This window comes from Python bivittatus, unplaced genomic scaffold (assembly GCF_059951505.1).
Source record: "Python bivittatus isolate LINGU-HERP-01145 unplaced genomic scaffold, Pbiv_v1 ctg000020_np1212, whole genome shotgun sequence".
NCBI classification, from domain to species: Eukaryota; Metazoa; Chordata; class Lepidosauria; order Squamata; family Pythonidae; genus Python; species Python bivittatus.
Genome location: NW_028277030.1, coordinates 15,760,768 through 15,782,668, shown reverse-complemented (window position 1 = coordinate 15,782,668; position 21,901 = coordinate 15,760,768). Strand labels below are relative to the sequence as shown.

Genomic DNA, 21,901 nt, shown 5'->3' with positions numbered 1-21,901 from the left:
GGCACGCTTCCCACAAATGGTTTGTCGAATTAAGTTTTTACTGTACTTTGAAGTCCAATATTAGATGGAACAGAACTCTCAAATAAAATATACACTGGTTTAGAAAATAGTTTTTGAGAAATATTTCTTGGAACAGTCAGTACAATACCTTTAATAACTTCAGTTGGGGAAATGTAAGCTCCTTAACTGCAATCTCAAATAATTCCAATGGCTCGGCTTCATTTTTCTTTATAGGAAGGGAGAAAAATACAGTTAGGTTAAAAAATCACTGAATGTTAAAAGTTCTTCTAAGGCTATCTGCTAGGGAGTAGGCCTCATTTAATAGGATTTACACCCGGAAGAAAGTATACAGGATTGTGTTGTGAGTCAATGTAACAATTTCTACTAATTCCAGCATTTTCTTAATAATTATTTATACAAATTTCTATGAAGGAATCTCATTATGTATTAATCAGCAAGCAAGCCAGGAAACCTGAAACTAATAAACCCAAGTATTATTTTGAGGATAATATTAAAGGTTCCCCTTACTAGGAACTTCATGGTGTTTAGAATATAGACAGCATAAAAAAATGAGAACATGCAGCATACTCTCATGCAAGACAATGTCCCATTCTAGAACATCACATTTTTCCATATTTCCCATTTGAGACATGTTACTCTGATAAAAACTCCATGTGATGTTTCAATAATAAAATTCATTCAGATAAATGGCTGCTTTAAACTTAAGGATTTATGGTAACTTTATCGAAAGAAGGAACAAATAGGTGAAATATTCTAAAACAGAAGCCATTAATTGCACTGTATTGCTATCACCTAGCTAGAATGCTAGCTTCCTAAGTTAAAACCATGTCATGGCCACCCAAAACATTAACTAAATCATGTAAAATTAATCAACTTATACCTTTTTCATTGCAATGCAGCAAGTAAGATCATGATAAATAATAGGGATATGATCTCGAGAAAGGTGTACATCAAATTCCACATAGGCTGCTCCCTAAATCAAAAGTGGGGAAAGGGGGGGGGGAGGGGATAAACCATGTAGAATTTAGAAACTGAGGAGAAAAAAATGTATAGAAAGGAGTTCTCTCCTACACATTCCAAGCCTGTTAGATTATTTTCATCTCACACTTCTCCAAACTTCCTAGATCAGATTCAGGAATTACAATCTCTATCTTGAACTGTTTATTCCATCCATCCATCTCAGTCTGATGGCTGAATGTATGCTTTGAGAGGCATGCCAGGAGTCACACTCCTAGAAGTAGGAAGGTCTAGCACACAAAAATTCTAATTAATATTTAATTCAACAAATTACATAAAATTCATTTAATTCCTCATAAAATTAAACATTTCCTTTCCTACTGAAATGTACAATACAAAAGCAGCTTGTTGAGGTTCTGTGGGGGAACATTTTAGGTACCCTAAACTTACAAGGACAAAAACCTCAAGTGATGTTCAGCACTATCCCCCTTCATAAGTGATTCCTTGTCCTATTACTATGCCCTAAAATTCCTTTAGCCATAGTGTACATAATTTGGGCAAGAATTCTAAAATAATTCCTTGACTTTGAGATGGATCCACAGTGCCTCTTTCACAAATTCAAAGCTGCCTTCAACATAGAATGTGCAGGGAGACCTCTTAGAATAGGTGGACATGAATGCGTGAAGAAAGAATGTATGAAAAAATTATTCTAGATCTAGACTAACTTTTTCATTCATTCTTTCACCACGATTTCATATGCACCTATTCTACATGATCACTGACTCTTAAAAAGGTCTTCAGCAACAGAAGAGTTGAAGAAACTGGTATAAATGGGTTCAACTTCCTTCAGGGAGAATGTCAGGTCAGCTGAACACGTCAATATGGTTTTCCAGAGGAATGATCATATTATCAGGAACATAATAGATATTTAATTTTTTGATGAATACTTTTATCTTATGATAATATTGCTGCTTCCCCAAATGTGTTATGAAATCATTTCTGATATTTAATATTTTTCTGAATGTTGTTCCATCATGCTTACCTATACCTATACATTTATTATATTTTATATATTGCATCAGCTGACAATTTACTGGCATAAGATATCTCTTAACAATCTCTTAACAATTGACATTTAAGAAAGAATGATATAATTTCAGAGTTTTCTTTTTTTGTTCCTTATGCTTTTGCAGTCCTTCTTCTGGCTTTTGTGTGGAGGGGCTTGCACCATATAGTTAAAATTCTGAGGTAGCTATTAGGTTGTAAAGCATTTAAGAAATATCTCCCACTGTGAAAATTCACAAGACAGTAACTATCATTTTACAAAGAAAAATTTTGGGATATCACTAAAACCTACTTGAGGAGTTTGATATGTTAAAATCCCAAGGATAGCAACATAAATTTTTCATAGAAAATGTAACAGGCAATTAAAAAAATATAAGATTATGTAAAAATGAGATGCTGCTTTCCCCCCAACCTTTTATCTTTAATATAGGTTCTTTATAATTAAACAATGTAAATACCCCACTGACAATTTCTTTTGCTTTTTAGAGGGAGAAGAGACAGTAGTTGTAAGGAATGCAAAGGAAGACTAAAACCGAGTGCTGATGTTTATAAAAAAACAAATATATTAATTCATGTATGCCATTCAAAGGCTAGCTTAAAAAGATGTATCCTGCTATGCTTTCCTTAAAAAGTCACATGCTACAATTTGAACACAAGATAATTGGTGACTATCAACAGCAGATTTTGGAACAGAGGAAGAGGGGGAATGGTTCTTCCTCTCATTTTCCTGTTGGAAGTCTATCAGTGGCAGAAAAACAGCAGCTGGATTCCAGCCAGTTCCTTTTCAGTGTGGATCATTTATTTGGTTCCAAAACAGAAATTTCTAAGTGTCAGTGTGCAAAAGGAAATCTATTTTTTTTCAAAAGTAGTATACGTACATGTTTAGCAGCATTCTTTAAAGAAGCAATAGTATTTTCTCGAAGTTTAGCAAGTCTGGAGAGAAAAGACCCACATATAAGCAAGGTCAGAGTGTATACAAATAAAAGAGATGTGCCTTACAATATGTAAAGATTCATCTCAAGCCACAGTTTCCCCTGTCAATATAAGTAAATCTAAAATCTTATGCTACAGAATTTTCTAATTTGTTAAAAAAATTATCAAAACCAAAAATAAAATTGTATTCAGTAATTCAAAAGTCTGTATACTATATATACCTGCAGATAAGCCAAGAATTTTAGGTTAAAAAATGCAACCAAAAAATTGGGTTCGACTTAGCCAGAGATGGTCTTAAACACAAGTATAGATAGCAATACTTTTTAAAAGTATCTCTGTATATTTGTAGACAAGCCCATCTGAGGATAAGCCAACCCTCAAATTTTTAACCAAAATACCATGAAAAATGCACCGTGGATAAGCCGATTGTGAAAATTAAAACATAACGGAAATTTCGAGGGTTGGCTTATGAAATCTTTGAAAGAATATTTATAGACTAAAAGATTTTTATGGTAATAGGGAATCTTTCAATAAAGATCAGACTGAGCAACAAATAGGTGATAAGCTAGCATGGCTCTTTTGGTATCAATTCAAATCTCTTTTGGGTAATAGAAATATTAGAGCTTCAGCAACACAGCCCTATACCAACCTCGAGAATTTAATACTTCATTGTTTAGAACAACCAAAAGGAACAATTTCAAAATGTATAGGTTATTATTGCAATCAGAAATAGGAGATCTACCATATGATTTAAAGGAAGCTTGGGATACTGATCATGGTAATCCCACACAGGAGATAAATTGGCAGAAGTTATGGAAACTGAGTGGATTTACTTAAGCTTCAGTGAAAGAACTGCAATGGAAGATACATCGTTGGCATTGACTCCTGTTAGATTGGCACATATATCAAAAATATTCTTACAAATGTTGGAGAGGTTGTCAAAAAAAAAAAAAAAAAGGCTTATTCTTTCATTTGTGGTGGTCAAGCAATAAAGTTATACCCTTTTGGCGTAAAATCTTTGGGGAGATAAGTACGATCATTAATCTAAGAATTGAATGCTCCCCAGAGCTAGGCTTACTGCATTTATTTACAGGACCAAACCATAAGCTTAAAAATAAAGAATTTATTATTTATTTAATTTTAGCAGCCTAAATAATAATTGTGCAACATTGGAAAACTCTAGATAATATAACAATTGAGTTGTGGATTAACAAGACCTCTTCCATTGCTACCTTAGAAAAAAATCATGGACAAAGTTAAATTAATGAGACATCAGAGGCAGGAACCACAATTCTATCAAATCTGGATGGATTTTATGGTTTATCTCAATGGCAATAACTATAATCTGGTATACTTGTTATATATGACAAATTTTCATATGTACAGTACCTGTCTCTTTATTCTCATTGCAGTAGATCTCTTTTGTATTTCTACATTTTTAATTTTTTGTTTTTTCTATATGTATCTTGACTTTATGTTAATGTAGTTACCTGATATTGTTTGTTAAAATCTAATAAAAATATATTTTAAAAAACCTGCTACAACTGAAAAAGCATGATCATTGCTGTTAGCTGCCCAGAGTTGTGTATCACAAGATCCAACCTCCCCACCTTTAATTCAGAAGGCTGTAATGTATGAACTTATAATTATAATTCAATCATATGAGCTTACTTAGTTGTGGTTGTAGAGTTTCCAGCTCCCCTATGCCCAACATCCAGTCCTATTCTTGGTTTCCAGTATTTGGCATATGAAGCTTCCATATCACAGGAATACCCATTAATTGGCTTAATAATTATATAGTCCACTATGGAAAGAGAATAAATACAATTGTTTTTCCAATTCTTCATTTTTAACAATTAAATCCATTGGGAAACAACCAAGCTTCCCAAACCAGGACTAGAAAGATACAGTAACAGTAATACTGGCAATCACTAAACAGATTCTTAACGTTCTCATTGCATACAATGCTTGTCTTCCCTAAAATTGCCTCTTGGTGCTCTGGTGGATTCTTTAAATTATCACCCTCCCTTCCGGCATGCATAGAATTCTGTCAGGTGCTAATCTGAATCAGTATTTAAAAATAAAATAGGGAGAAATATATTTAACCTAAAGTTCATGTTTGCACTGCCACCATTTTTTAGAAATTAAACATACCTCTAACTTTTCCTATTGTTTTTCGCGAAATTCTGTTCATAATGGGAAGTGTGAGAATACCAGAGCTCTTTCCTGATTCTGCAAGGGTGGAAGATAACAGACAAGCAGAGCCCACATGGCCTGGAAGCTCATCTCCTTGGATAACGGTTTCACTAAGATCTTCCTAAAATTACAAAGTTATTGGATATTTAAAATTATTGTTTTGCTTATGTAAGGTGAAAATAGCATTTCCCTTAATATCAGCTTTGCCTAAAAACAAATCAGGGAAAGTATTTTGTTTCATTAAACCCACTTTATGTTTGATTTACAAAGAACTCATCTTGCCAATATTTTTAAACTCCTATGCAGGATTTAGAGATTCAAAATAAGCTTTCCTGGAATAAGGTAGTAGATGATCTGTCTATGCTCTATTATTAGAGAGTACTGTAAGTTATCTTCATAGAACAAATACCTTCTAGGAGGGGCTAATGAACTCTGATGCTGATATTTAAGGCAAGAGAGAATTCTCATCAAAGTAACTCTACAGTGTCTCCATCTGGATGCTACTTTAAGTTAGATGAGACCATGTACAGATAACTTATTGCTATCTGATCATTTTGGTCTTAAGATCCCATTTGCTCTGTTCAGGCATCACCAACAAGTGATTGTGGAAACCACAGTTCAATATATCTGGAGTACTAAGCTGCCTACTCCTGCATTAATTTGAGGTTTATTCTATACTTTAACATGCAGTGCTAGCAGAGGCAGTGTTACTGAAACATACAGGGACAGACAGATCCTTCCAGTCCATAACATCTAAAAAACACCAGGCTTCCTATACACATTAAATGAGAAATTTAAATAAAAATTCTAGTCTGCTTTAGTATGAGTATTCATGAGCAAACACCTCATTCTCTGTTAGGGCACATTTTAAAATTGTCTGAACATCAACATTCATTGGATATCAAAGCAAAAGACCCAAGTTTCATACACAGCCAAGCCTTTACCTCAAAAAAGTCAAAGATTAATTCAAGGTTGTCTGGTTCCATGGTCTGTATAGTATATTCTGTCCACCGATCTGGCTGCAGACCATATCCACATTCGGGCTGAGAATGTCGAGACTTGAATTCAGTATCACTTATAAGTGAAATCTCTAATGTATTTGCCATTTTATGATGAAGCATAGGTGAAAGTCTATCATCGTCATCATCATCTTCACCCTCTTCCTCCAAACCTTCAAGGGTGAGTTTCACTCTAAACAGTAAAAAAAAAAAAAAAAGCTAAGTCTGATGTAGTATATGTGACTGAACAGCTGCCCATCTGCCCCTCAAAGGCCAGCATGAAAAGGTTGTTACTCTTATGTCTTGCTTGATGTTTTTCCCGAAGCATTTCTTTGGCTACTACAGAAAACAAGATGCAGAAAGAGACAAGTTTCACACAAGAAGTCCAAGGCTACTCTAGTCAGAATTTACTAAAAACTTAAGCATAGTGCTTAGCATAGACCTTGCTCCAAAAGTTCAAGAGAAACAGTTTCAAAACTATAACTTCAATTCGCCCACTGAGAACTGATGTGGGCACTGATTTTACTGATACCCTTCTGAAACAATCCACACTCTAAAGCCCATACAAAAGATAAGCACATAACAACCACTATATTATAAAAACAGATTCAGTTTAAGAAATGGTAAATGGATTAAAATAACCATACCTAAACCTAGATTTTTTAAATTTTTTCTTTGTTATTGATACAGGTGGTTTTTCAGAAAAATGAAGCCGTAGCCTTATTTCTGTCTGACATGTCAGCCATCCGGAATCAATGCTCTCCACATTGTCTGACAAAACAACAATACAATAGTTATCACTTTGTAAAAAATCATCTTGCTACACTCTGAAATATCACTACACCCCATCTAAATGTAGTAATCCGGGTACTGTATGTACCTGCGGATAAGCCAAGAATTTTAGGTTAAAAAATATAGCTAAAAAATTGTGTTTGGCTTAGCCACAGATGGTTTTAACCACAAGTGTAGACAGTAATACCTCTGTATACTTGTGTACTGGTAGACAAGCCCACCTGAGCTAAGCCAATTGTGAAAATTAAAACATAATGGAAATTTCGAGGGTTGCCTCATCCACAGGTGGTGCATTTTTCACGATATTTTGGTTAAAAATGTGTGGATCGGCTGGATGGGTTTATCAGTGAGTATACTGTATATGGTACTTTTGCTTTAGCATCTGTTTCCACAGGGAAAATCCATCTTAAGCTTATTGCTGCTACTGAAACTAGCCAACATGGATTCAAGTCAAAAGAGATCTGGGTTGATCAAATGTTAGCAACTATTACATGGAATACCTGGATTTCTGAAATCAATCCTATATAGTACAAAGGGGAATGATTTATGTTTTTTCTTGTAAACTGCTCCATAGTCAGCAGTATAAGTTAAAGAAGCAAACTGAAGGGAAGAGAGCACACATACCCCTCCCAGCATCACTATCAGCAAATAGATGAAGTGTACTAGCATTGGCTCTAAATTAACTTGGATGTATTCTGCAGAAGGTGGAAGGAGCTACTGCAGGGCAAGATCACATCAGAGCCTGTCTTTCCTCCTACTACAGGGCTTCCTACTGTTAACTGACCGGTAGAAAGGATTCTTCTGAGTTATATTTTAACATAATTGGAACTAAATTCTAAAAGTAGGGATCTAAGTTATTTTTATAAACATGGTACTAAGAAACTAAGAATCAAGAATTTGTGCTCTAATGCTGACCAAATGCATAAGAACAGTGAGTCTTAAGCAAAAATTCTATGCATACTCAATTCTTAGCATACTATAAACTATATCCATTAGGAATGGAGTATTTTCAAGCCACATAGCTTTTGAGTAGTGAGCCTGGGACTGCATTCCAAAAAGTAGCTGGCGCCAGGGCGAAGAACAGAATGGAATCAAGTTGAAAACTAAATCTGATTAATTTACTTTAATATTAACTTAAATTAATGACACAATTAAGCCGTATGCGATGCACTTGAAAGGATCAATGCAACTGTTGTGAATGATTTTATTGGCTGTCTGCAAGTTTTCCAACTTCTGGGTGAGTTCTGGCTGACTAAAGACGTCTCCACGAGTAGCAGAGACGATGACTGCTCTGAAGAACGAAGGACTGGCAAGTTGACTGGTCCTTCAGAATCTCTCTGGAGAGGGAGAGAATGGGGGATTGCCCACAAGTGCCCTGAATGGAAGCTCCTCACGAGCGGACCATAAAACAGCAGTCACCTGCGGTTTAAGTGCCAGGAGCCAAGGAAGACGACATCTTTGCTCTCAGCAGTGGTAGAGCCTTTAATAAGGACACCAGCCCAACTAAATTCACTTTCTAATCACATTTGGAAGTGTTCAATTTAAATACTTTATGGATATTAGAGACCTTAACACCTGGTGAGTTTTACCTTCTTCTTTAGATTTAATGAATTAAGAGACTTAAGAGTTTAAAATAATATACAATTGGCAAAAAGCAAAAGAAAAAAAAAGATTTTGATTTAATGAAGTTTTAAATGAATTGGGAGACCAGAGAGATTTAGAATATTGATTATTTTTGCTAAGGTTTGAAAAACAAGCATATAATTAAATAATATACCCATGGGAAATTACTGAAACAGAACTAAACCTGTATTAGGAACTGAGGCTTGATGAAGGTTGCAAATTGACACTAGAGGGAACTAAAGGACTAAGCAGAAAATAGTTAAAATGGCTAAGTCAGCTATAACTTGTCTTAAAGAATCCTTCGAAAAATGGACTGAGATATTAATAACTAATATCTCAGAAATGATATAGATTTCAATGGTTAAATATTTAGAAGTTGATGAGAAAAAATTTAAAAAACAACTCTTACCTGACACAGACATTTTAGAATTTGAAGGCATGGAAGACAACAAAATTGAGATTACCAAAATGGAATACAAAAGCCAAATCAAGAAAAGGATCTGGATCTGGAACAACTGCAACAAGAAATCCTGGACGATGACTCTTTATGAAATATACAAAGTAGGCTAGTGAAAGCTTTGAAGACTCCTTTTGAGTGCCAAAGATTGATGAAAGATCAAATCATGCGATGCCATAGGAATGATTTAAAGGTCAAGATTGTGAAGAGCAAAAAGAATAAAATCGGACTATTCGATCAGGGATAAACTATCTGTTTGATATTTCTGTAACTCCTAATGGACTTTTTGCTGAACCAGAGCTGAAAAGATGACAATTTGTGGATTGCGCATAGATAAAAGTTAGGTTATGGGAAGAAGAGGGTTTTTTTATTTGTAATTTTAAAAGAGGGTGAAAAGTTATTATATTAGCTTATGCTCAGTGTGAAGACGGTTGAAAGCCACTTCCTTATTATTGTTCTTTCTTTTTTCTTCTTTTCTCTTCTACGTTTTTCTTTTGTTTTTCTTTTCTCTGCACCTCCTGAACTTTTCTTTTACCTTTCTTTTTTTCTTCTAGTTTAGTTTGTATTAGTTTTTGCTATGTTTACTAAAAACTTCAATACATAAAAAAAAAAAAAAAAGGAATGGAGTATTTCCAAGCCACACAGCCTTTGAGTAGCATGCCTGGGACTGCATCCCAAAAAGTAGCTGGTGCCAGGACAAAGAACAGAGTGGGATCAAGTTGAAATCTAAATTTGATTCATTTATTTTAATTAATATTAACTTAATGACAAAATTAAGCCATATGCAATGCAGTTGAAAAGATCAATGCAACTGTTGTGAATGGGTTTGTTGGTTGTCTGCAAGTGTGTGTCTGTGTGCTTGTGTGGCTGCTTCAAGTGCGGTCGAAATGCAAGTGTCAGTGCATGCTTATCTAAGCAGTCAGGAGGCCTTCCAAGCAGGCACATCAAGTCTTTCATAAGCTTGAGAAGAGGTGCCTTGCTTGTGTCAACAGGATTTCAAATGCTCTCCACAGCCATAATAATCAAAAAGATTACCCTTTTTTTGTGGCACGCTGAAAATGAAAATTTAGTAAAAACATTTGGAGGGGTCTAGGGGCTTTGGAATCTAAGGTTTCACTTCTCTACCATTCTAATTATTTAAAACCAATTTTTCATTTCAAGTACAACATCTCAATACTAATACATCATGTCTTAATGTTTTAAAGTCAGTGACTAACCACTTACCAAAGACTCCAAAGAATCCATCATCAATGGAAATATTATCTAGAATTAAAAGGACAAAGCATGAGAATAGTTCACATTCACAGGTTATAAATTAATAGTTACTTTAGGCTGCAATCCTACACACTTGCCTAAGAGTAAATCCTTTGGACTTAAGCAGACTTATTTCTGATTAGACATCTGGAGATTTACACAATCAACAGCAGCTCTAATTTAGCACTATTTTCAATAGCTACAAGTAGAGCATTTAAATAGGAAGATATTTACTAGGTAAGTTTATTGCAACCTAAAAGATACTGCTTAGCTTTGTTTACTGCTAAAGTATAACTGAAACATCTTTAGTAGGATGTATTTCTTTCGGGCCACGTTATCTAAACTATGAAAACAATATATCATCATTTTGACAATGTATCATATATTACTAATGGAATGAATCAGAAGATATCAGCTAAGAAGCTAAAATGTCTGATTTGCTACATTTATCATTCGGATATAAAGGTTTTATTAAAATGTTTTCTCTTTTCAAACATTAGTCTTCACATGTTTCAGAAATGTAAATAATGAAATCTTTAAATACAGAATAAACTCAACAGAACTGTGTAAGTTTTTGAGAATAGAACTTTGACATCTTAAAGGTTATATTCAACCTCCTTTAAATTTTCAAGTATGAATTTTTATTATTCAACTCAATATGTGAGAAGAAGACACATTTCTTCCACTATTAGAAAGAAAATTCTGTTTGGAATAATAACAACAACAACAACCTTAGACCATAGGCATTTGACTGTTTATTTTCTCCAAGATTAGAGGGGTAAATTTAAAACTTTAATACTAGCTGGAAAATATCACAAGTAAGTTTTCTAAAATGTGTGCATGTTGAGAGTCACTGGTTCCTAGAGACTTAGCCCGGAAAATATTTTTGATTATAATAAGTTACCAATTTACCTTTAAAGGCAGTTGAAAGTTATTTATCATGTTGTGTCAGAGGGTTTACCTGAATTTAAGATGTTATCTATGCTTGAGCAGGATGGAATCTAGACTATCAGAGAATGAAATAAATCTTTTATTACTGAAGGACACAAATCCTTGATTATTTAACTAAAAAAAAGAATCAATAAGCCAAAGTAGCTTATGACAGGCTTAACTGTTTTTAATCAGAAAGCCAGAAAATAAAGTATACAGGGAATAACTTGTATACCTACCTAGAAGGGTCTCACTGAGTTCAGTTTGACTTGTCCTGTGTAAACATGCACAGAGTTGTGGCCTAAGACTATCAGCCTAGGTTTAATAATTTGAACCCTTATTTTTTTTTAATAAATGGAAATTATTTTCGAGCAATGTATTTAGATTGACTTTCAATTATGACGGAAAACACTGGAAGTGTAGAATGGAAAGGCCAGTGACAACATTTTTAGGTTCTGATGTTCATTAAAAACAAGCTACTTCATAAAATCACCTTTTTAATGGAGTCAACAGACCAGTTATATCACGTTTCCACTTGCACTGTTTCTCCTAAATTAACAGAAAGCTATAATTTATCCTTACAGTAATCTGTGCTTATTTTAAATCCCATTTTATTCAATATGTTTAGCATAATATTGCGGACAAAGAATGTCTTGCTTCTGAAGTCAATGTTCTCTTAAAAAAAATTTAACTAGTATTCAAATGTCAACTTACCATAAACAATTTACAGTTTCTATCACACAGGCATGATTTGTGAAAATGTCAGCATGGACTTTCAATCTCAAAGCATAATGATTATTAACAGTGTTTCAGCATCTTTAAATATGAACTTCAGAGTTCACAACCTCCTTCTCCTTTCTGTGAGCAGAATAAGATTCAAATGCACTGGATCTCCAAAGCATGATACACCTGTGCTAGGATGATACCCCACACCCTTTCCCAGGTTTAAGGGAAAGGGAGATAAGAGAGCTGGGATCCAACTATGTCATGCCTTAAAACCCAGTTGTACAATTACAAATTTTGGCAATGAAAACTTCTGGATGCCTGATAAAAATAGAGACATGAGAATACTGTTCATAAGTGTTCATTCATATAAAGTTATTTTGCAAATTTGTGAAAGCAGTGCTCATATTGTACTAAATGAAGGACCCCTTTGTAGCAGATTAATATTAATCCTACAAAATATTATCAACCCAATTAAACCATTTGTAACATTAGTAATCTTATGCATATGCTTCAAACAGATGCAGTTGATGCCCATACCTAAAGGGGTTATTGATCGTGCTGGTAGATGAGTCTCCCACTTGTGAATTATGACTTGGCATGGACCACCGATAGTCTGTAATTTAAAAGTTAAATGTCTGCAATAATTTTCGTTAAATTAATGTTTAACTGCGATGCCATTTACATTCTTTCATGAGCCAAATTTGCTTGTACATCCTTTGAAGTACAAAGACTGGCCTCTACTTATACCATGTTTATTATAATCATTGATGCTACTATGATACCTTAGCCCACTGTAAAACCAAAATCCAATCTGTATTATATTTCCAAACAAAGAATGGAGTCAGGGAGAATGTGATGGTAGCCCTTTACCATATCCCCCATATCTATGCATTCATCCTTATCTCTATATAGAATCTGCATATTTCAGTCCTATTCAGACACTAGATTGAACATGTGAAAATATAAAGCAGGGCTAGTGGGTACAATCCCATCCAGACATTATCTCATTCTACCATAAGTCACATAAACAGGGCTTCTTATAAACACTGATAAAAATGGAAGATTCTAGATTGGAAGTGATATAATTCTATTAACACAGTTTAGGACAACAAACTTTCTGGAATATGATTATGAAGTATGAATATGTCATGCTTATTTTAGCATGATGGTTTTATAGCAGATCACAAATGATGCAGGTATTGCTGCCTCTGTTGTGATTAATTAGGGTGCAAGCCTGTATAACTTGGCAGTCTTCAGTTGTATCAATTCAATGGGTATCAAGCCTATGCAGTACAAGCCAGAGTCTTCTATACTTTCTTACAGATTATACAGACAATCCATCCTTGAGTCAATTCTGGAAAAACAAGGATGCCTTCTACATGTGAAAGAAATCTTCTGTTCCCAGAAGACCTTCTAAAAGCTCTGAACTACACCACTAAACAAGTGATGTTTTTTCCTGAACGTACAAGAAGTTGCAAAGCAGTACGGGCGACTATGGAATGTACGCTATACAGGTAGTCCCCAGTTTAAGAATGAGTTCTGTTTCCAAGGTCTGTCCTTAAGTCAAATTTGTATGTAAGCCAGAATAGTATTATTGTATAATACTGTGTAAGTAGTATTGTGTAATGAATTCAAACCATTGTGTATTTAACTTGAATCACTGTGGATTTAACTCGAATTTTGCTACAATAGGCTCCGTTCTTAACTATGGGTCGTCTGTAACCTGGGCGTTCTTAACCCAGGAACTACCTGTATATCTCTGTATGGATTCTTATAAGAATATTGCCAGAAAATCAGTGGCCGTTACCTAGATTAAACAGAAAATCAATCTTAAGACTGGTTCAACTTGGTTCAACTTTTTAGTTTGAAGTACCTAAAAATTAACAATAGATTCCATCAAAAGTAGCCACAAGCCTCCTACTTGATATATTTGTCTGAAAAGTATCAACATTGCTCACCTGCTCTATATAGCTTTTTCTAAAGTCATCTTTTAAAAATGAATTGTCCAAAACCCAGTTAAACTGTAAATAACATGTATAAATTTCTAGGTGAAGGATATTTCCTTCTTCCTACCCCAACAATATTATTTACAGGAATCTCTAAGATATCTTTGAACTAGCAAAATGTTATTTAGGAAATTCAGGTCCAATCTTAGGATTAGGGCTTATGAAGACAAACACTATATATTTTAACATTTGGTTTTGAGAAGGAATTACATATCTAAATAAGCCACTGATCCAGTTTTCCATTACGAATAAGACAGGAGACAATTAAGCTGCCTTGATTACAGATGCCTTAGAAGAAAGGCTTAAAACTGGTGTTTGAGAAGACAGTAAATCTGGATCACGAAATGAATTAATTTAGACTGACCAGTTCTGTTTAGGATTTTAGAGCAAGGCCAACTGGAGAATATAAGACAATTAAGTGAACAACAGTTAGCTGGTTAACTGGTTTTTGTTGCTGAAGAGAGCAGAATCTGAAGCTGTGAAGTTCCAGCTAGAGTGAACCTAAATGTCAGGACAGATTAAGTGCCAGAAGTCTTGCTATGAAAGGGTGAATATTTAAGCAGACACCAGTATCCAGTATCAAAAGGTTTTATGAAAAGATCTGACCAGGGGAAACATCAGCAAAATGACCTTGAAACTAAATCACCCTGCAAATTAGAAGCAACAGGAAGCAGGAAAAGGCTAATTTACTGCATCTGACTGACAGTTAGGTAAAATCTGGTGTGAGGGTAGTACCCTTTTGGTGATGGAATGGTAGCCAAGAATATACTATCTAATTATAAACTATTTCATAGTATATGGAAAGCAATGACATAGTAATATCCCCTTGGTCTCTTTTTAGTTATGTTTTAATTTATGGTTTTATGTGTTTATATATTTTATGTTCTAATTGTTTATTGTGAATCGCCCAGAGTTCCCCCATTGGGGGGAGATGGGTGGTTGAAAAATTTAATAAATAAATAAATAAAATAAAATATAAATCTATTAATTTAGAAAGTCTGTCCCTGGGTGGAACATTAACCCTATGTATGTGGTGTAACATCACACATTCAATATTTCTGTAGTTCATGTTGCTTATTTTGGTGGAAACAGCTGAAAGCTATTTTCTTTTTTAAGATAAAGTTTGCCTATGAGTTTTATTAAAAACAAAAATCAGAGAATCCACAGGATCAAGACTTAAAACTTGTATAGAAAGAGAACAGAACCATAGATGAGGCAATTCATGGGACGTTGTCATACGTATTAGTGAATTATTCCAGAGGTCTTCCACATGGCCAAAGGTCACTTGTATAGCTAGCTATCAGATGCAGACAAAGCATCGATCCGCTAGGAGAATTACAATATAGAACGTCTGGTCTGGCCAAAGAAACTTGGCATTATAAATTATTTTCTTTCAATTACATCGAAGGTGGCACAAAAGCTATGAAAGGCTATTCCTCACATCTACTGTTTAACACCTACAGCATGCCAGCAGGGCTCAGAAAGTAACAGCTTTTCCATCACCCAATTCTCCACATACAGGACTGCTCATTTTGACCATACTCCCCACTGAAAACAAACTATGTTTTAGAATAAAAGATGCTGAAGTAAATGAACACTTAAACTTGTTTATGTGTTTGAATTGCAATCATCTGCTGAGATTTTACAAGTTAAACATATATAATCACTTCTACCCCTGAATCATTAAACAACAATTTATTAAATGTTTGCATTAAGTATGCCCATGGTCAAACAACATATTTCAATTAAAATAATTAAATATGGAAGATAGATTTTAACTGATATAAGACAGTATTTCGTGTACATTATATTCCTCACCAACAAAAAGATTACAGTACAATAATAGCATAAACATCCCAAATGAAAAAACAGTCAGAAAGGACACGCAAATAATTTTCTGTCTAGTGAGGCTTCTGTTTTCAGATGAACTCTAGAGATGCCAGCAAGGAGGTATCTTCCATTGTTCAAGGCAAAAATTAGAAAACAAACAGTTCAAGAAACAGCTAACCAATAAAAAACTAAGTTCAAATTGACAAATCATCATACAGTGGGGCAAAAAAGTATTTAGTCAGCCACCAATTGTGCAAGTTCTCCCACTTAAAAAGATGAGAGAAGCCTGTAATTTTCATCATAGGTATACCTCAACTATGAGAGACAAAATGGGGGGAAAAATCCAGAAAATCACATTTTTAAAGAATTTATTTGGAAATCATGGTAGAAAATAAGTATTTGGTCAATATCAAAAGTTCATCTCAATACTTTGTTATATATCCTTTGTTGGCAATGACAGAGGTCAAACGTTTTCTGTAAGTCTTCACAAGGTTTTCACACACTGTTGCTGGTATTTTGGCCCATTCCTCCATGCAGATCTCCTCTAGAGCAGTGATGTTTTGGGGCTGTCGCTGGGCAACACGGACTTTCAACTCCCTCCAAAGGTTTTCCATGGGGTTGAGATCTGGAGACTGGCTAGGCCACTCCAGGACCTTGAAATGCTTCTTACGAAGCCACTCCTTCGTTGCCCGGGCGGTGTGTTTGGGTCATTGTCATGCTGAAAGACCCAGCCACGTTTCATCTTCAATGCCCTTGCTGATGGAAGGAGGTGTTCACTCAAAATCTCACAATACACGGCCCCATTCATTCTTTCCTTTACACGGATCAGTCGTCCTGGTCCCTTTGCAGAAAAACAGCCCCAAAGCATGATGTTTCCACCCCCATGCTTCACAGTAGGTATGGTGTTCTTTGGATGCAACTCAGCATTCTCTCTCCTCCAAACACGACGAGTTGAGTTTAGACCAAAACGTTCTACTTTGGTTTCATCTGACCATATGACATTCTCCCAATCCTCTTCTGGATCATCCAAATGCTCTCTAGCAAACCTCAGACGGGCCCGGACATGTACTGGCTTAAGCAGGGGGACACATCTGGCACTGTAGGATTTGAGTCTCTGGCGGTGTAGTGTGTTACTGATGGTAGCCTTTGTTACTTTGGTCCCAGCTCTCTGCAGGTCATTCACTAGGTCCCCCTGTGTGGGGGGATCTGGGATTTTTGCTCACCGTTCTTGTGATCATTTTGACCCCACAGGGTGAGATCTTGTGTGGAGCCCCAGATCGAGGGAGATTATCAGTGGTCTTGTATGTCTTCCATTTTCTAATTATTGCTCCCACAGTTGATTTCTTCCCACCAAGCTGCTTGCCTATTGCAGATTCAGTCTTCCCAGCCTGGTGCAGGTCTACAATTTTGTTTCTGGTGTCCTTTGACAGCTCTTTGGTCTTGGCCATAGTGGAGTTTGGAGTGTGACTGTTTGAGGTTGTGGACAGGTGTCTTTTATACTGATAACAAGGTCAAACAGGTGCCATTACTACAGGTAACAAGTGGAGGACAGAGGAGCCTCTTAAAGAAGTAGTTACAGGTCTGTGAGAGCCAGACATCTTGCTTGTTTGTAGGTGACCAAATACTTATTTTCCACCATGATTTGCAAATAAATTCTTTAAAAATCAGACAATGTGATTTTCTGGATTTTTTTCCCCATTTTGTCTCTCATAGTTGAGGTATACCTATGATGAAAATTACAGGCCTCTCTCATCTTTTTAAGTGGGAGAACTTGCACAATTGGTGGCTGACTAAATACTTTTTTGCCCCACTGTAGATAGGGTTGTTTGGTTAGTTTGAGAAATGGGAAGACCCCTTCTCAAAACAAGAAGAAAAAAAGCACTATCTATAGGCTTCTCAAGACACTTAGGCATGGGGGGGGATGACAACTATTGTTTCATTTTTCTTAAAGTAAAAATTGGGTTCCTGCTTGTCATAATAAAAATAAAAAGGGTTCATAACCCATCTAGTATTCTGCTAGCTATGGGTATTTACACTTGTTTTTTAATAGCGTTTTTAATATATGATAATGAACCAGTGTCTCTTAAGTACCCCAAGTTGGTGGTTTTCTGTCAAGCAAGGTTCTTGAAGCATCTACAAATGTGAATCAGTTTTTAAACATGGTAGCAAGAAAGTGAAGGCAAAGTTTAGCTACTTGACAATGTTTGCATAATTCAGTTTAGTCCGAGGCAGTGTGATCTAGTACACATGCAAGTCACCCTCTCTTGGCAAATCAGTCTCCTCTTACTAATATTCCAAAAGAGGATTATGTGAGTAACCAAAAATATTTGAGACTGTCATTTAATATGTTGCTGCAACAAAAAATATGGCACTTGCACAATCTGTAATTATTAAGTCCAAAAGGAAATTGCCGTTTTCTTTTCCTACTGCCATTCTAACCATGAACTAAGAAATCAACCCTAATCTACATGTAAATTTGTTATTATCCATTTTTAAAATTTGGTAGTTTCCAATACAATTCATGGAAAATTTAGAGGTTTGCCACTTCCTTGTTAGAGGATTAAAAAAAAAATCACCTTAACACTTAAAGCGTCAAACAATACATGGAAGTAAGTCTGTATCAGTTTCTGTACTTCCAATTCATATTTCATGTACTTTCAATTCATCTTCAATTCATGTGTTTCTAAATACATTTTAAAAAACCCCTAAACTGGATTTTATCTCAGTCCTAAATGTAGGCTGTTTCTCTGCTACAATAAAAGATTAAGAATTATGAAATATCTGAGAAGTATTACTAAGTAGATAAAACTGCTAGAAATAGACATACTGCAAGGATCATTTATAAAAGCACTATCTTATCATGATTAATTCAATTCACAAGATGCATTCATTTTACATTGAGTTGTAACGACACTATTTTTTTCATTCTTATATCCCATTTGTTTTCAGCTTGCTTGTACTGTATCCCCACACCGAAACAACACATATTTCACTGCAATACATCCTCTCCCATCAACTCCATCCATAGTTAAATCTTTGTTCGCAATCAGGTTCATGATGGCCATTTATACTGACTCTTTATGTATGTTTCTACTCTGCTATTCCATAAAATGTATACTTACCACAGAAGCCTCTGCATCACACGGTACTTATAGCGTGCACGATACAGAGTACCTACTCAAAGGAAACACACTTACCAATACATACTGTGAAGTTTGCATGTATTATAAGGGACTTTGTCTTATTACATCAGATCTACCAAAATTTTAATGGTTTTAATGGTTGTGTTATCTTTCATACTGTGGGTGATTAACAAAATTACAACAGTACTGAACTAACTTTGGCAAGAGTTCTAGCTTATGGATTTCCTGCCTTCTATATGCCATTGTCTACTTCTAGAATTTCCTTCAAACAGGACTTCTGCCTATTTTCTATTTTTAAAAAAATTATGTGAGTGCCATATTTAATACTTTGCATTTGAATTTAAGTTAACAGCAACAAGGTGTTTTGAATGTACCGTTTAAGTTTGATATTTTTCCTAGGCTACTTTTACCATATACAGAAAGCAACTGAGTAGGAAAAGCATAGAATATATTACTTCTGTGCATTCATCACTAGTATTCATTTGGATCTATGTACATGTGTTGGGAAGCAGCGATCAATTGCCATTTGCCTGCATGCACAGAAAAATATATGCATTGCTTTTAAGATTTTATGCTTACCTAAAATGCTTTCTGTGTAATAAATGTGGATTTAAACACAGTTTGCTGTCAGGATATTTGAATGGACATGAACTTCGTTAGCTGACTATAATGTGTAGACACTCCCAGAGGTATGCAAGACTTGACTTATATAAAACTGACTTGAAACAAATGTTTTCATAAGCCACATGTAAAATTTTCAAGGTTTGAAAATTAATTAGCAATTAAATCCATCATCCTCCATCAAAATTCCACGCTCAGATTCATGTGAATGTACTTCAGTTTTGGGACAGCTGATGCAATTCTGACTTCTGCAAAAATTGAATTAAACAAGATTCTTGGAATAGCCACATAAGTCTGGAAGTGCCTGTAGATTACTGTATCCTTAAACACTTTACCATCAGAGTAAGCCAAGAAGTTTGATTTATGTTTATTTATGTATACATACCTTGGGTTCTAAGAAACTTCCTTGAAAATATCGATATTGAATATTCTTTCCTCTGGGGAGGTCAACTGAAGCTTTCCACAGCAGACTGCAGAAAAATAGTTTTAAAAAAAATGCAGGATGGTTAAACAATAATACTTACATAAAAATCACTGGCTATGTAGGTACATATACACATGCATGCACAATGGGATTTTAAAACATTTTTACTTCCTTTTCCTTTAACAGTAGAGATCACAGCTACTTTTAAGTAGCTCCATAGGTTAAAGAGAAGATGAAAACTACCCCAGTGCCCTAGCATGTTATTCAGGAACCAATTCATACATTTTAAAAAAGAGACATTTATCATATGTTGTTTCCAGACAAAGCTATTTGCATGTTCTAGTAAGGCTCCCAACAATTTCTTCAGTGAAAAAGAAAGCTGTTACAGTTTTAAAAACAAACACAAAATGTAGTGAATGTGAAGGAGTTTGCCATATCTTTCCTGATGACAATCTTGACCTTCACAATATTTTGTGACTCAGACATAAACTAAGAATAGTCAATTTATAGTTCTTGGATCAATTTCAAAAGCCCTCTGCAAATGAGTCAGGCCTAGGAAAAACAATGCCTTTTCCCCAGCAGGCTACTGCATTGAAAGGGGTGGGGAAAAAAGGAAAGTAAGAGAGAACATGTGGACCCACTACTGACTGTTTCTCCGAAGAGATTAACCTTATAGAAATGCAACATAAGAAGCATTCACCCTGACTTAAATATTGGCACTTATTCAAAGGCTTCGGATATGACAACAATAGTACTACTTTAATCTCCAACAACTACCCCTATGCTGCATTAACTGGGTTGATGAATGCCTACAAGCACTGCTATTCCAACCAGGCTATAACAAAAACCCACACCAGACAATTTTACTAATGAGCAAAATAGTATATCCACTCACTTGGGCTGGGAGAAAAACCATTCCATGCCAAATATTAGTTGGAAATTTTAAATTTTTGCAAAAGAGCATTCCCTACTCCCCCAATTATGCAAGCCAATTACATAAAATGAGGAAGACAGTAAGGGAAAGGAAAGTATGGAGATAACAGTGAGGCCAGGTAGCAAAGGTGTGCTTTTTGGTGATAATGACTATGTGGGATGCATTGTTAATCCACGGTGGCTACTCTGGGCTGAACTACTGTTCTCCCATCAGCATGGTCCTTTAGTGCAGTCACTGATGAAGTGTGTGGGCCATAGGAAGCATTTCATTTTACTCCATCCTGTCCTCCCTACACTTCAAAGCTACCCCTCTTATACCTTCCAACCTCTGACATAGCTAATGCAGGCATGCTGTGGCTCTTTTCTTTCTCTGTACCAGCACCTCTTATTTCCTAATGATCCCAAACAAGTGAGGATGGGGAAGGAGTCTCATGTTGTTACTTCCCATTCCTGGTCCCACTTTCCAAAGTTAGCTGAAAAGACATGTGAATTTTTAATTTATAATGAAGGTAACAGAGGGATGACTTGGAACTTTAACATTTATTGTAAAAATGGGAGGAGGTGATAAATAGGTTTGGGGAAATCTATTTTTAAACATCAGTCATTCTGTGGTTATGCCCCTGATGGACCCTCAGAACACCAAATGTATTAACAATCCAAATAAATACTTTGGCCACACAACTATGTTATGCTAACAGATTAGTGATCATAATCAAAGTACTGGACTGAAATCAGGGTGACCCAAGTTCAAGTCCTCACTTGAATATAGATAGTGACTCTGGGTCACTTACTGTCTTTCAGCCCAACATATCTACCAGGTTGTTGTTCTAGGGATAAAATGAGGGTGAGATCCCTACGTGCAACACCTGAGCGTCCACAGAAAAGTGGATATAAATGCAATAAATATATATGAGGCCCAGTTTGTTGTAGTGGTTAAGGTGCTGGACTAGAAACCAGGATCTTGTAAATTCTAGGACTTGTCCTTCCTTAGG

The 21,901-nt window shown here is 35.4% G+C and overlaps 1 protein-coding gene across 4 annotated transcripts in view; it reads right to left on the bottom strand.

The window, feature by feature from the left end:
• GPCPD1 (glycerophosphocholine phosphodiesterase 1) overlaps positions 1–21,901 on the bottom strand; it is a 59,728-nt gene that overhangs the window by 18,194 nt on the left and 19,633 nt on the right. For all 4 annotated transcript variants that reach the window (XR_015795097.1, XM_088134812.1, XM_088134813.1 and 1 more), the window contains exons 4-13: positions 19,938–20,022; positions 12,490–12,565; positions 10,267–10,305; positions 6,818–6,941; positions 6,117–6,363; positions 5,131–5,293; positions 4,648–4,780; positions 2,922–2,976; positions 902–994; positions 149–226 (exon numbers count right to left, since the gene is read on the bottom strand). Coding sequence is in view for 3 of the 4 variants with exons in the window: in XM_088134812.1 (XP_087990938.1) it covers positions 149–226; positions 902–994; positions 2,922–2,976; positions 4,648–4,780; positions 5,131–5,293; positions 6,117–6,363; positions 6,818–6,941; positions 10,267–10,305; positions 12,490–12,565; positions 19,938–20,022 (1,093 nt within the window). In the remaining variant the exon portion in view is untranslated. The remainder of the gene's footprint in view (positions 1–148; positions 227–901; positions 995–2,921; positions 2,977–4,647; positions 4,781–5,130; positions 5,294–6,116; positions 6,364–6,817; positions 6,942–10,266; positions 10,306–12,489; positions 12,566–19,937; positions 20,023–21,901) is intronic.